General features: G+C 37.4%; 1 protein-coding gene and 1 long non-coding RNA gene across 2 annotated transcripts; one reads left to right on the top strand and one right to left on the bottom strand.

Annotated features, from left to right (window-relative positions):
- Positions 1–106: 106 nt before the first annotated feature.
- MPC1 (mitochondrial pyruvate carrier 1) lies at positions 107–12,334 on the top strand. Its single transcript, XM_032215292.1, has 5 exons — positions 107–381; positions 6,911–6,914; positions 8,645–8,741; positions 10,857–10,989; positions 11,137–12,334. The coding sequence occupies exons 1-5, from the start codon at positions 311–313 to the stop codon at positions 11,150–11,152; spliced, it is 321 nt and encodes a 106-aa protein (XP_032071183.1). The 5' UTR covers positions 107–310; the 3' UTR covers positions 11,153–12,334.
- Positions 8,969–15,594, bottom strand: LOC116507262. The gene is made up of 2 exons (XR_004255181.1): positions 15,388–15,594; positions 8,969–10,130 (listed from the first exon to the last, which is right to left on the bottom strand). It is a non-coding gene; the product is annotated as an uncharacterized LOC116507262 (long non-coding RNA).
- Between the last annotated feature and the right edge of the window lie 86 nt (positions 15,595–15,680).

The following is a 15,680-nucleotide window of genomic DNA, read 5'->3' as shown; positions in this document are numbered from 1 at the left end:
AAGAGCCCATCAGATCCCTGGTCGCAGCCAACAGAAACGCGGCTTGAGAAACCGGCGTCGTCCGTGCTTTACGGCAACCCTTTCCTTCCCCGCCCTTGAACGAGTCCATTGAAAGTGGGGGGAGGGGGGAGAAGGAAGAACCGGCGCCTATCCACGATGGGCGTTGCTACGGAAACGCGAGTGCTATCGTAAGGCAGGGGGCGGAGCCGTCGTGAAAAGGAGGCTCGTTCCCGGCCGCGGAGAAGGTTGTCATTGTTAGCCGCGTCGGCGGTGCCACCGGGAGCTCGTTTGCCTTCGCCTGTCGTTCGCCATGGCGGCGGCCCTGGCCCGGAAAGCCGTGGACTATGTGCGCAGCAAGGACTTCAGGGATTACCTCATGAGGTAAGGGAGAGGGCGGTTCGTCGCTTTTGGCCCGGTTCCTCCTTTTGTGGTGCCCCGAAGCTGGAACACCCTCCGAAGTACTACAGGGACAGCGCTTCCCCGGCTTTGCTATAAGCCCCGGCATTTTCTGGCGGTCCTTCCGTCCAAGCTCCTTGTCGGAGCTGACCCGTCTGGGCCGTTTGGAAACGGGTCAAGGTCATCTGCCCCCCCACCCAGAGTTGGGCTTCGTCTTCCTGTCCTGTCCTGAATTGTGAGCCTCCTAGAATCACTGTATGTGACGTAGGCGTCCATAGAAGTCCTGTAAAATCATCATCATAATCATCAATAATATAAAAATCTGTCTCGGTCAAAGACTGGGATGAAAACGGAGCCCGAGTTATATAGCCAGAAGAAAGATCCCGGGTTTGTGTCCCATATAAGCGCAAGTGGGGGAAAGGGTTTGGCTTCTATATATTTGGGTGCTTGCTTTGGAAAAGATCCTGATGCTAGGAAAGATTGCAAGTAAAATATACATAGGAGGCTCACAATTCAGTTTTGGTCGCCACATGTACAAAAGATATGGAGACGCTAGAAAGAGTGCAGAGAAGAGCAACAAGGGAACTGGAGGCTAAAACATATGAAGAACGGTTGCAGGAACTGCGTATGTCTAGTTTAATGAAAAGAAGGACTAGGGGAGACATCATAGCAGTGTTCGGATATCTCAGGGGTTGCCACAAAGAGGGAGTCAAGCTATTCTCTAGAGCACCTGAGGGTAGAACAAAAAGCAATGGGTGGAAACTAATCAAGGAGAAGAAACTAATCAACTTAGAACTAAGGAGAAATTTCCTGACAATTAGAACAATTAGTGGAACAACTTGCCTCCCGAAGTTGTGAATGAGCCAACACTGGAAGTTTTTAAGAAGCGATTGAATAATCATTTGTCTGAGGTGGTGTAAGGTTTCCTGCCTAAGCAGGGGGTTGGACTAGAGGACCTCCAAGGTCCCTTCCAACTCTTATTCTCTTCTATTCTAAAAGGAGAAGGATGAGATTGGTTAGATAGTGTCATTGACATAAAGAACATGGATTTTGGCAAGATAGAGGAGGTCAGGAGTGGGGCTGGCAAGCAGCGGTCCATGGGGGTCGCAAACAGTCTGACAAGACTTAGTGACGGAACAACATATAGTCCCCCTTGCAGAGGATTGGGACAAGCCAAATGGGTTACAGCAGGATTGTAATTCTCAGGCAGCAAAGACACACATACACTTTCACCACACACAAGTTTTCTTCTCCTTGAAATAATTGACCTGCCCTCTTAAAATGAAAAGCCAGGAGGCACAAGCCAACTTGTGACAAGATTCATCCGTGGTGCATAGGCTGTAGTTTCTAAAATGTGCTTATTAAGTTTCCCAACTGAGAAATGTTCTCAAGGGATTTCTAAAATAGAAAAGCAAAGCCAACAGCACAGGCAAAAAGAACGCCTCTCCCTGGGAATACATGAAAATTATTTTGAAAATGAGTTTGAGGGAAGGTAGGAACTGTTTGAAGGACAAGACTCTTGCTCTTTGCAGTAATTCGAAACAAGCGTGGCATGATGGAAGATGCATCTGTTAAATACTGTATTAAGGCTATATTATTGTTTGGATTAAATGTTTTGTTAAATGTTGGGATATGCTTCTGAATAAACTTGCAATGTATTGTGATTTGTTGCTGTTGTTCATCTCTGTTACTATTTATATATTTCTTAAGAGCTGGCAATATCTATTTTGAGAATACACAAGACATTGAAGTAAATTTGTTTTTGTTTTCCATATCAGTTGATTTTTATCTGCAAAAATAACAGACTTTACTGAAAAAAATATAACTTTTTGATTTCAGAACTATAGGCATTATCTTGGAATAGATTCACTATTTGTATGAATACTTTTGCTTCTGTACAGAAAGTTAACTATTTAGTACTGGGTTTGTTGAAAAGTCAAATATAAATTGTTGCTAACTTGAACAAACATAAGTTAATTCCTAACAAGAAAACGGCAACTTGTCCTTGATGTTATTTCAAGAATTAAAATAAGCTTTTTAAATAGGCAGAAAGCTAAATAATACCAAATCATTCATTTACAAACACCAAATTTTCAAGTGCCTCTCTAATAATAGGCCATGAGAGTAAGCTATAATCCCTGTCAAATAATGATGGTCCCACTTCTTGATTGTGAATGGGAATTAAGTTTTCTGGAAAGCCATTATAATTTGTCACATTGCTGCTAAAAGGAATTAACAAGCAATATCGGTTTCAGGAATGTAGTAAGCATGTGAAATTCCTTTCAAAGTTTTTCCGAGATGATGGCTTTCCTTAATTAAAGGAACTGAAGTGCCAATATGTTAAGCCTTGCAACAGGGCTTTCTATCTAAGATTAAGGTTTAATACACAAGTGCAATAAAGTAACTGATAATTACACCTGCAATAAGTATACAAATAAACATTTAGTTCATTGGCACTTTCTCAAAAGTAAATAGGGATAGTATTGCCTAAGAATGTTCCTGGTGAATCTCTCCAAGATTTCATTACTTAGGAGATTGAGCAAAGCTGAAGAAACCTTGCAATACTTGCCTGACCACTAAATTGTTTTGAAAAAGAAAGGTATTTAACACAGAGCATGATACTGTATGTTCTTAACTTTAAAAAAACTTACAGTTTTAAAAACTGCACATTGATGAAGATTGTTGCTTTATTGCGAGAGAAATATATGTAATTGAAATGGCAATTATTTACTGCTAAAGAGTTTAAAATTAAAACATTTGTCCCATTAGTTATGATATAATTATGTTTCAAGCATATATAGGTAAGATTTTAGGGAAAATGTTAATATCTATGTGCATTATTATGTCCATTATGCATCATTATGCATAAGTGTCATTTGAAAATTGTTCTATTATTAAAATACTGCCAATATAATTTAACAGAATTTTTATTTCAGCTTTTGTTCTACATGTGAGAGTTTTATGTTTTTATATATCTTAAAATATTTAGTTACAAATTTACATTATTGCATTATGAAGGTTAAAATCTGCATGACACTTTATTTTAGTACATTGGTAATAGTTTAGGGCTGGAATTTGACAGTATCTTGTATGGGTAGTAAAGTGTTCCAGCTTCAGCGAGGGAGCCCTGCCCAATTTCTATGGCTTTTTTTATCCAGCTGCAATTATCAGAACTTATTCAGAGCCTTTGCAAAGAATCCATTAGCCTTTAAAACCAATTTGGGGCATATGTTAGGATTGTAGGGCATACAGAAAAGTGAAACCTATAGAAAATATAACAGGAAACTTTTAGCAGTTAATCCTAGACATCTATTACAGAAACATAACATAGGGATCTTTGATTATTTACTTTTTTTACATTCCTTATACAAGTTGCTTCTGTCTGACCATGTCTAATGCAATGGTGGTTTTGTCAGCATAACTCTTTCAGCATTGATATCATATGATCCCTGCCATCAGTTTGCAGGTCACATTTTCCACAGTTTTTCTTTTAATTTGTTTCAGGGCCTGAAACAAATGTCCAAAGTACTTGTCCAAAGTACTAATGATTTTCATACAATTATGGGATCCACTAAATTTATATCAATATCAGTATGGATGCAATACCCCCATCCCACCAGTCCCAAAAAATTGTAATATTGCAAAGCACAGATGGTAGCCATGCTTAATTGGTAAATCAGATATGTGAGTGTAACTAAGCCATTTTTTAACAAAAAAAGGCAGAGATAGTATGCTTCTAAATTATATCAACACTATGGAATGTTGATAAATTAAAAGTATTTAATATTTCTATGGTTATTATTCATAATTATTTTAGTAATCTAGAGGTACAGAGAACATAATTTGTATTATTATGTGACTGGTAAATGTAGAAATTCAGTTAAAAATAAGTCTTGAAATCTCAAATTATGTGTGATTATAATTATTTATAATGGAAAAGCTATATAGCAGTGGTTCCCAAAGTGGGCGGTACTGCCCCCTGGGGGGATGACAGGGGGGCGCTAAGAGGCAAGGGAGGTGGCAGAGGAGTGCTGGAGGTGGCCCCCTCGCAGGGCACAATTCTGCCTGGGGTTCTGTTGGCCACCAGTCAGCTGAGCACTTCAGGCAGGGGTGAAATTCAGTCTAACGTCCCAAAGACTGGAAGGATTTTTCACTCGCTCGCCCGCTCATTCAGGAGGCATACAAGCATGTCAGGCCCGGGGGGGGGGGTTGAGGCAAAGCGGGGGCAGAGAAAGAAGAGAAGAGCCTTTTGCCTGCATTTCTCCTCTGATACAACTCTGCACGTGCTGTGCACGGAGAAGAGATGCGGGACTGAACGGGGCTGTCCTTGGGCCTGCATTTCAGGGATTGGGAATTGGCGCTGCATTATGCAGCAAGTCTGATGTCACTGCACAAGAGAGCTCGCCTGCCTGCCTGCTTCTCGCGCTTTTATAAATGGCTTTACTTCTGACTCCCTTTCCGGGACTGTGCTGCGAGCCGCCTCTGCAAGGATTGCACCAAGGCACGCCTGTGCAATGGAGCCACTCCCTCCAATCCCTCTTGCACCCGCTCCACATGGATGCACCACTCTTGCCTATCTCTACCTATCCCACCTTAGAAATGCAACACAGGTAAACATGCGGCGGAGGGGGGGAGAGGCTAGTCCCCCTATGCCTCCTCGCTCCATTCATAGAGGTATCCTTAAAAAGCGAGGAGTGGGAGGAAGGGCACTTGGGATTGTTTCTCAAACTTTGAGTTGCAAAGTAATCTCATTGAAGGCTGAAATATAGGGTAAGTTGTGGAAAAGGGATAAGCATTTCCAACATATACTGTTTTAAAAAAAGGAAATAAAAATGGTCTAATTACTGTTTAAAGTTGGATATTGTCACATACAGGAAAAAGCAAAGCAAAACAAAACAAAATTATGATAGAACAACGTCCCATATTAGAAGAAAATGCAGTCTAAATGTTCCCAGTATGCCAAACAAGATCTTTTATAACCAAATCGCGTGAAAACACTGCAGGTTTTTTTTAATAAAGTGCCCTTCCTATCTTGATATTTATGCACAGTGAGACCTTTGTCACAGATAAATCTGGATAATGGCATCACTCTTATGTTGTATGAGTATATGAGCTGCAAGGCTTGTATTTTGCCATAGTATCATCTACAGCTCCATAAGTACTACAAGGGTTTTGAACAGCTGCTGGGCACCAATACATTGAGGAATACGGAAAGACTGATCACATGGAGCAGTGTAATGAGCATTTCTGAAATGGCAGATACCACAGAACAAAGTCTTCTTCCTTCTCTACCCCCACCCCACCCTGTTATTTTGAAAAAAACAAAAGGCAGCAGTGTATGTGTGAATGATCAATCATGTACTGTATTACACAGAATGTACTGAACAATGAAGTAGTTACTAAATTTTACTGAGTTTACTAAGTTACTAGTTACTAAGGTTCTTGATAAATGACTATCAGACTTTGAAAATCTGGTATCACTAGATCATGTTCAACAATTTTGTTGAATTAACATTAACTAAAAATGTTTTTAAATTGGATTTTGAATAAATGTGCAATTAATTGTTACAGTTTTGAATTTTACTGTTACTATCTTCCTTCCGTCGTGCAAACCGCCCAGTCACATGACCCCCCCAGCCACGCCCACCAAGCCACGCCCACAGAACCGGTAGTAAAAACAAAATGAATTCCACCACTGGGTGGGGGGCACTGAGGATCACTTTGTAGCACCAAGGGGGCAGTGGACTGAAAAAGTTTGGGAACCACTGCTATATAGGTATGGTATAGCAATTAGCATTAAATTTAGAGTAAACTTCATATCTCAGCCATACATATTGTATCTAAATTGATTAAACATGGAAGTGTCAAATGTTGATTTTTCTCTTCCCCAGTTTCAGTTTATTGTACTATTAACCATGCTACTCTGGAACATTTCATAATCCTCTATTTCTGTAATTTGAGGATAGTTGTGATGACAATAAAACTGAGTCCAGAGTGCAGAGGTGGTAACATCTAAAATCTCTGTGATTCTTTTTCCTTCAGTATCAACCCAACCAACTACATCAATTTAGTTACAATTTTGTACTACAACTCTGATAAATAGGTCCTACATCCCAGGACCTGGATATATAGCAGCACTTTCTCTTATATGTACTTATCTGCCAATTAAGATTAGGGAAAGTATTCTTAAAGAAGTATATTTATCAGAGGTATGCAGATCTTGGTGGTACAAATCTCTTATATTTATATAGGCATTTGCCTAAAACTGGTGGTGTCAATCTGATCTACTGTTGTCCTTTGTTTTAGAGTTTTAACATGGTATAATTTTATCATTGTTAACAGTTTTAAATGAATTGCATTCTACTTTTAACTGCATTTAGTAATAAAGTGGGCTAGAGATACAAATAAAAACAAGTATTTATATATGCAATTCTATTTCATAGAGGCTATTGCCTTTTTTTCTCTTTCACATCTCCTTTTAAACAATGAACCATTATGACTGCTCATCAAACAGTACGGTAAGTTATTATTTCTACTTCCTTTCAGCCACTTATAATTGTGCCAGTCATAGTATTCTTTAAGTTCAAATCCAGCTGATCCTAGGGATAAGTTGTTTTCATTTATAGTACAACAAAATTATTTCCAATTAATAGATAATCTGGAAAATGCCCCAAAATAAAACTTGAAATTGTGACAGAAGGCTTCCCAACTCATGTTTTTGTGGGGGGGAAATTATATTTTTTCAGAAAAAAATGAGGTACTCCTTTCATAGTACCTCATTTAGTGGTAGTAATATAATTAATTCATTAGTCTAATTGATGACAAAGTAGTTTGCTATGTATGTAGGTTATAAACCTGTAGAAATGTGTTCAGTAAAGTTCCTCCAAGTTAGTCTATACCACATGTTTGTACCTCCTTTCCTGAATCAAGAGAAGTTAGTATGTTCATGGGAACACAAATGCTAAATTGACCCACTCTGTTTTCTGTCAGGAGGCTAAATGTAGTTCTAATCAAAAAGGACATTCAGAGTTATACCTACTGCCAATCAGTCATATCATGGGACTACATGTGTATATATGCCATTTATTTACATACTACCTCTATCCTAAGGATGTACCGCATCAGTTGAACATTTTGCATACCTAGTCCTCAAAAAAAAGCTAGAGAAAAAGAGTTATAGGAAAGCAAATATCTCCATTACAAAATTGAATTATCAACACTTGGCAACACAGAACTTCTCCTAGACACTGAGGCTATAGAAGCCAGATTATACCGTATATACTCGAGTATAGGCCGACCCGAATATAAGCCGAGGCACCTAATTTTACCACAAAAAACTGGAAAAGTTATTGACTCGAGTATAAGCCTAGGGTGGGAAATGCAGCAGCTACCGGTAAATTTCAAAAATAAAAATAGATACCAATAATGTTTTTGAATATTTATTTCAAAGAAAAACAGTAAACTAGCGGTGTATTCAATGAAATACTTCACTCACCTCATGATGCTGATGTCCCGCTGTGATGATGATGTCCCGTGCAGCCGCGGGAGCGATGTCCCGCCTCCTATGACACACGGCACAGTGATTCCTATCATTGGATCACTGTACCAGAGGAGGTGGGACATCGCTATGTGGCTGCTTGCCATAACAAGGAGGAGGTGGGACATCGTTGCAGAGCGGCAGGAGGGGGAGGAAGGGGAATCGTAAGACAGCCCTGCATTACATTAGAACGTGAGGAGGGGGGATGGTGCGGTGCGCGCTGCGCGGCAAACTGACACAGAGGGAGGGGAAACTCACAGGGGCACTGGGCCATTCACGAGTGTCACCCAGCAGCATGGCCCCGCCCCTTTTTCTCCTCCATTTCGGGCAAATTTTTTCACTGACTCGAGTATAAGCCGAGGCGGCTTTTTTCAGCCCAAAAAGTGGGCTGAAAAACTAGGCTTATACTCGAGTATATACAGTACTTACTCTTGGCTGCTTAGCCAATGGAGAAGAAGCTAGTAATGCCATAAAGGCTTTCCGGGATGTTTGGTACTGGTGTGTTTCTTTGGAATTGCAAGTAGCAGTGATGTTATATATATATTTTAGATTAAGGAACAAAATGTGTCCCTAGCTCTTGCTTTCAAATGGGATTGCATTAATCAGAGACAATAAACATTTAGTTCTGATTTTTTTAAAAAATCTGATTTAAAATATTTTTGAATTGGCAAAAGGGAAAGTTCCTTTTCTTATTGTGTGCCTTTATTATAGCATTTCTGGGGACCTGTTGCCAACTGGGGACTTCCTATTGCTGCCATCAATGACATGAAGAAATCACCAGAAATCATCAGTGGCCGAATGACATTTGGCAAGTGGTGAAGTTAACTTCAGTTTTAAACAATATTTCTTTAAATTGCTAACAAGCTATCTAGATGTGCAGAATTTGCAATGTTTATTGATTGATTAGTCTTACAATCTTAGCAAAGAAAATAAAGGTAAAATACAAGATCTGTTTCCAGGATAAAATAGCTAAAAAAGAAAATATAATACCAATGAATTATTAGCTAAATTGCATCTGTTAATTTAACATTTCTGCTAATAATGCATATATTAGAGACCAGGAAGAAATATCACAGTGTGCAATTTAAGTCCCAGTGGGCTGTTCTTTCAAGTAAGGTTTTCAAATTCCTAATCCCAAATGGATGTTCAATTGACAATTGAAAAAAACATGAGAAATATCTTTATTGGCTGGGACACTGAACATACATATATCTTCTCATGATATGGCCAATGATAGCAGTGACCATATTTGGCCACCAAATCCAACAGCTCAAAATTTGCTCTAGAATAGGTTTCTTAGGCATGGCTTCAAACTCATTGACAGTTTTTTTTTTGTTTTGAAAGTATTTTTATTCTTAGCCAACCAATTCAAAGATAAATTTCTTGCCATGAACTTCATGTCTATTTGGGTACTGCTACCATATCTAGGACTCCGTTTAAAAATTGTACTTTGCCTGGAAGGCAATTTCGTTGTATTTATTTTGTACAATGACAATAAAGGCTATATATATATAAGGCAGTGGAGAGTAAATATTGGATAGAAAAGCCGTAAAATAATTTGGTAAGACAGCTTACCCAGGAGTTGGGCTGACCCATACTTATTTGTTCAGCTAAACATATTTTGGGTATCAGAATCCATTGAGTGGATCCTTTACCAGTAGATAAAAACTTTTTAATAGCTGAGTAGCTGTGTATGGAATGGATACCTATTTCTGCTCTGAGCGCTACAATTTTCTTGTCTGTTGCCAATATGCTTCTTATAAAACAGATTGGAAATTGAAGTGAAATGGTTTTTGTAAAACCCACAGTTCAGTGCTATAGGTCAGCACTGAGATTATTTTTGCCCTAATTATTTTCATTATGGGGGCCAAGGTCCTCGGTTAACTGTAATTAAGCAATTTATATAATGTTTTGATACTTGTCTCAGACTTCACCAAGTTTCTTTTAAAATGATTTGCCTATGATCCCATTTTGGTAAAAGCCATTTCTAAATAGCTGAAAAAATTCACTATTTTCAATGGACTCTACATCCAGCTGCCAGTTATATTTCACAGTTTTTTGCTAAATACTTTAGCAAAAAGGAGTACTTTAAATTTGGTTTTATTGATATTTAGAGAAGATCACAGTAGGTATTTAGCTTTTGCAACAGTCTTCTTAGACTTGCTTGATAATGCTCCATGGCAACCACATTGTCAGCCTATAAAAGGATATTAATACATTCATCATGAATTTTTGGCATATAAGTGTGTGAAGCATACACGAATCCTGGAATATAATTGACAGAGGTTAAAAAACATTTGAGTTAGAAAACAACCCTATCTAATATGTTATGGATAGGTAGACTGAGTTACAGAACTATTTGCACCTGTACACATTTTCTAGTGTGTTTGAGTAGCGGGCCTTAACTATGAGTAAGAGTCTAGGTTCCATGTTTAAGATGATCAATTTCTTTTACAGCATGTTTCTGTTTAAAGAATTGAGCGCCACACTGAGATCTATGAAAGCAGTGAATCGTTTATCGTCTTTAATTACTTGATATCATATAAAACAACACAGTTATCTGTAGTGGTGCACTCTGGTCTAAATCCAGTTTATTTGTCTACTATGAGACAAATTTTCCATTACCCAGTTCTTTACCTCCAAAAATGCAGAGGTTCTGTTTTTATATCAAGGAGGCCCATTGTGAGCCTTTCATATTTCTTTTGGATGCCAGGGTGGGTTCATTTGTAAAATAGTCCCCACTCCTCAGGGATAACACTTGTTACAGTTTTAGCTTTTATTAATAATGTTGTTTTAAGATAGTAAAATATATGTAAAATGAGATTCTTTGGATATGCAATAACACAGTACTTGCAGAACTAAAAGTGAATGTTGCTCTAAATTTAAACATTAAGTCATTTAATCTTTAACTTTGTTTTTACAGCACTTACTTGCTATTCTTTGACTTTTATGAGGTTTGCCTATAAGGTGCAACCCAGGAACTGGTTGTTGTTTGCTTGTCATTTCACTAATGAAATTGCACAACTTATTCAAGGAGGAAGGTTGATCAAACATAAGTGAGTACTTTGTGATTATTTCTTTTACATTAAGGGTATAACTAAAACGTTCAAATATTTTTATATTTCTTACATGATCTTGACTCTAACTTCTGTGTCAATGAATTAATCCTTTTCTTTTCCTTCTATTTTTATTCCTCCTGACAGTATGGCAAAAAAATAATTGCATATTTGATTCATGGAGAAAAATTGAAAAGGTGCTGCTCTTCACAGAATATAAGCAAGGAAGGACTTTGTCATCATCTCTCTCTCTTTCTCTTTTTTGCATCAGCGCCATCATGGAAATATTAATGCTAGCATTCAGTATCATTTTTAACTTTTTAAGCTTCCCTTATACAAAATACTGCACAGGTGTTCATAAATTAGATCATTTTTCTGCCTTATAAGAATTTTTTCAATATTACAAAATTATTCAACTCAAATATGTACCAACTTTTCTGAAATAAAAAACCTGCTAATTTAAGAAAAACAAGAAAAGGCATAATTGATTAATAAAATGTGATTTGGAAACTGAATGTTGGTTATTTTGCAGTCAGATGTACAAATGTATTGAAATTGTGATTCTGCCTCTTTAAGTGCATTGGAGCAATGTAAACTATTCAAGAGCAGCATTTTTTAAAAATTCAAGATCCATTATCAATTCTCCATATAAGCAGTTGAAAATGGATTCCTCAATTAACTCTTGTGAGTCTAATAGTTTGAATATGTTACATCTGCTAATGTGTATATTTGACATTTGAAGCTAAACTTATTTTTATCAAAAAATTAAAAAGGCAGTGAAGTTCCAATTAATTTATGAGTGGATTCGAACAAACTGACTCATAGTTACTGTATATTTTATATTAGAGTACAAGATTAAGCTCTGGGTCCCCAACTACATGGTTTGGAAACTATACCATCTTTTCTTTGTATGTAAGCATTCTGCAAATGATACATTCAGTGCCCAGATGTTTTAAAAGCACATGTATCTGTGAATAAAGTACAGTGCTACATCCCATTGTGATGTAAGTAACATCTTCTTTAAGAGCCCAATTGAACACTCTTATTTGTAACAAATAAAATAAATAGTATGATTCTATTTTTGCATTCATCTGCAGATGCCATATTATTAACACATATTATTAACACACACAAAGAAAAGCCTGCATATAGGAATGAATACTTTTGAAAGATTATTGGTTTAATTTGACCTCTTTGTTGTGATTTTTATCAACAATTGTAATGATATATATAGATTGTCTTTAATAATGTTATTTTACTTCAACAACTTTGGGGCAGTAAACCTTCCCTATGGGGAGAAATTACAACATGAATGTTCTAATGGCAATAAACCACTTTGAAACAATTTATAGTTTTAATGGTGTCAATTTAGAAAACGGTACTTCTTAAGGTAGAACTTCTTAAAAATGAGATCCATTTTCCTTTCGCAATACAGTGTTTCAATTTTCATATTAACGTAACAGAGAAAATAGACACGCATTATCTTTTGTACTATTATTTACTTATGTTGATGTGGGTTCTGTTAGTTAATAGGAAAGAGTATGGTATAAAAATAATCAGCTATTACTATTCCCTAAACTATCAGACTTTTCAGAATAATTAAGTGTTGTTTTTAATGATAGAAAACTATATATTTCCCTATAAAAAGAAGACAGGTAAACAGAATTCTCTTCACAAAATTGAGGTTTCAAAAATAATCAATCTATTAATTCACTATAAGCATCCTTGGATCAAATTCCAGAATATATAATAAAAAGCTTTGCAGCATTAGGATATGGCAAAAGTGCATTTTAATTATATTTTAACATATCAACTATATTGCTACTTTTACATAAAGGTAAAGATTCCCATCGCACATATGTTCTAGTTGTTCCCAACTCTAGGGGATGGTGCTAATCTCCGTTTCAAAGCCGAAGAGCCAGTGCTGTCCAAAGATGTCTCCATGGTCATTTGGCCAGCATGATTAAACGCCCAAGGCTAAGACGCTGAACTTGTCGATCAGAAGGTCGGCAGTTCAGCGGTTCAAATCCCTAGTGCTGGGTAATGGAATGAGCTCCCATTACTTGTCCCAGCTTCTGCCAACCTAGCAGTTCGAAAGTACGTAAAAAATGCAAGTAGAAAAATAGGGGCCACTTTGGTGGGAAGGTAACAGCACTCCATTTGATTTCTGAGTTATAGAAAACTAGCTCCTGGGATGTAGTCTGGTTGTATAGAAATTTTGTTCAATTTTATTATACTGATAATTAAATGCACTCCCAAATATATTTATGGGTTAATTCACCTTACAAGATGTTGAGACTATTCCTATATGTTGGGAATCACAGCAATATGTGATGGTGATTGCCTCCAGATTTTATATAGCTGTGGAATTGCTTCAATATAGAAAACTTAATTTCCTAAAAAATTTCTGAAATAAAATTGTTCATCCATAATGTGATTTTTGTTTCCTCCTATTAAAACTAATGGGTCACAAAAATAGGCAAATTTATCAAACTTTACTCCTTTTGTCTTAAAAAGAATACACAAAGCTGCATACCGCATATATCTTCTTCCCCTATGGATAAAGTTTTTGGTACTCTGGTTGCACTTGCGGCATGCCAGCAAAATATGCTCAGAGTGACAAGCCCCAATGAGGAAAGCTACATGTAGAATGGGTGTGACAAAGTCTTTCTACCTTTCTAAAAAAAAGCATATGAATTATCAATTGTCCAACTCCATGATGGCAGAGAGATCAATATTTAGAGCGGCATGATGATGGAATAGAGAAAATCTGAAAAGAATTTTCAAGTAAATAGTAAAAAATATAAATCAAGGACTGAAAGGAAAAAGAGAAAACCAATAAAAAGGAAAAGAATGCCATAAATTCCAATGAAATTGCCAGATATTGTGGAATGAATTTAGGAAAGCAAAAGTATAGGTTTAATTATGAATGAAAAAGACTAATGATATGTCAGAAATTAGAGAGCCAGTTTTTCATAGTAATTAAGGCATCGGGCAAGAAACTGGGAGACCATGAATTCTAATCTAATCATGGGCAAAAAAGCTAACTGAGTGACCTTGGGCCAGTCACCATCTCCCAAATCCAGGGACAATACTAGGGCAAACCACTTTTGAAAAAGTGCCAAGAAAACTGCAGGAACCAGTTCAAGCAATTGCTAGGAATCAGAAATTGACTTAAAGGCAGAAAAATAAAAATCAGAAATTATGAATTGATATTACTGCAATCAGTGACTCATAACCGTGGCAATTCTAAGATATCAAGATTGAAAAATGTTGATCTAGATTATGTCATATGTGAGCGAATGAATTTATGGGTTGGTGATTAATATAAATTATGCTCCAGAGTGCAATGGAATGAAAGAATCAGAAATGTAGTGGAAAACTATACAATGCTCTGAACGAATGGAGTAATGGTGGGGTGGGGATAATATTTGGTTAGGATACATGAATGGATAGGTTGAGACAAGATGCGAAAGTTGAAGAAGCTTCTTGGATGAGAAGCAAAGCATCTTCAAAGAAAAACCAGAAAGTCCAGTTGCCTCTTGAAAAAGCACCTTTGGCATAAGATGAGACAATAGAGAAAACTGATTGGGCCATTGGGGTCCCAATATCAGAAAGGAATATGAGTGTTGAGTAACTTTGAAAAAAGTTGTTTTAAATAAATGGTTTCAGGCTGTGAATTCATATATTTATAACTATACATATTCACATAGAAAAGACTGATTTTGCTGCTTATGACAGAGTAGGTGAATTAGTGAAAGATAAAGGTGATGTGAAGTTCTGAATATGGGGCATTATTGGGCAATGTCAATGTAGATTTTCTGTGAAATTATGCTTAGTTTATATTGCTCATGCAGAAAATCTAGGGTTGCAAGTTGTCGATAATACAATCTATTGTTACATTCTGCCTATTCTGCGACAGTCCTACTGAAGGCATTTGTTTATTCTGTTTATTTATTTTTAGACACCAGATTCTAACCGACTCTTTACTATGTTTATATCACATACTTAAAAAGGAACAGGGTGGCCCTTTACCCCATCAATGGGCAGGATTGAAATCCCATTTTTGTCCCAAAGGGACTTTTTCAAGAGGCAACTGGACTTTCTGTTGTTGTTTTTTTCGTTGAAGACGTTTTGCTTCTCATTCAAGAAGCTTCTTCAGAGCTGAAGAAAAAAAAACTAAAAAGTCCAGTAGCCTCTTGAAAAAGCACCTTTGGGACAACCATGACCTGGATGATCGAGAATCTCCATAGATAATCCCATCTTTGTTACATAGTTTGGGTGGCCTGACAAAGAAACTGCGCCTTTCAAGCTTCGTCCCCAACCTTATGAAACAGCAGCCCTGCATAGAGCAGCGCAAGCTCTGCAACGTATCTTGTCTCAGCGAATTACACTTACTTCCATCACTTTGGGCAGGTACCCGGATTGACAGAGGCGGACCGTAAATGTTGGAATAGTGGCGGCTTCAGAAGCACTGACTGCAACACAAAGAGTCGAATAACCGAGCACTTATTCGTGGATAAGTATTCTGCGGCTGCTCTTCAATCAGCATATACGTGGAGCGGGACTAGCAGCCTATCCCAGAACAGTGTTTCCCAGCCTTGGCCGCTTAAAGATGTCCGGACTTCAACTCCCAGAATTCCCCAGCCAGCGAATGCGAATGCTGGCTAGGGAATTCTGGGAGTTGAAGT

The sequence above is a fragment of the Thamnophis elegans genome, chromosome 4, assembly GCF_009769535.1.
Source record: "Thamnophis elegans isolate rThaEle1 chromosome 4, rThaEle1.pri, whole genome shotgun sequence".
In the NCBI taxonomy this organism is placed as follows: Eukaryota; Metazoa; Chordata; class Lepidosauria; order Squamata; family Colubridae; genus Thamnophis; species Thamnophis elegans.
The sequence above is the reverse complement of the archived record's forward strand: the minus strand, read 5'-3'. Positions and strand labels throughout refer to the sequence as shown.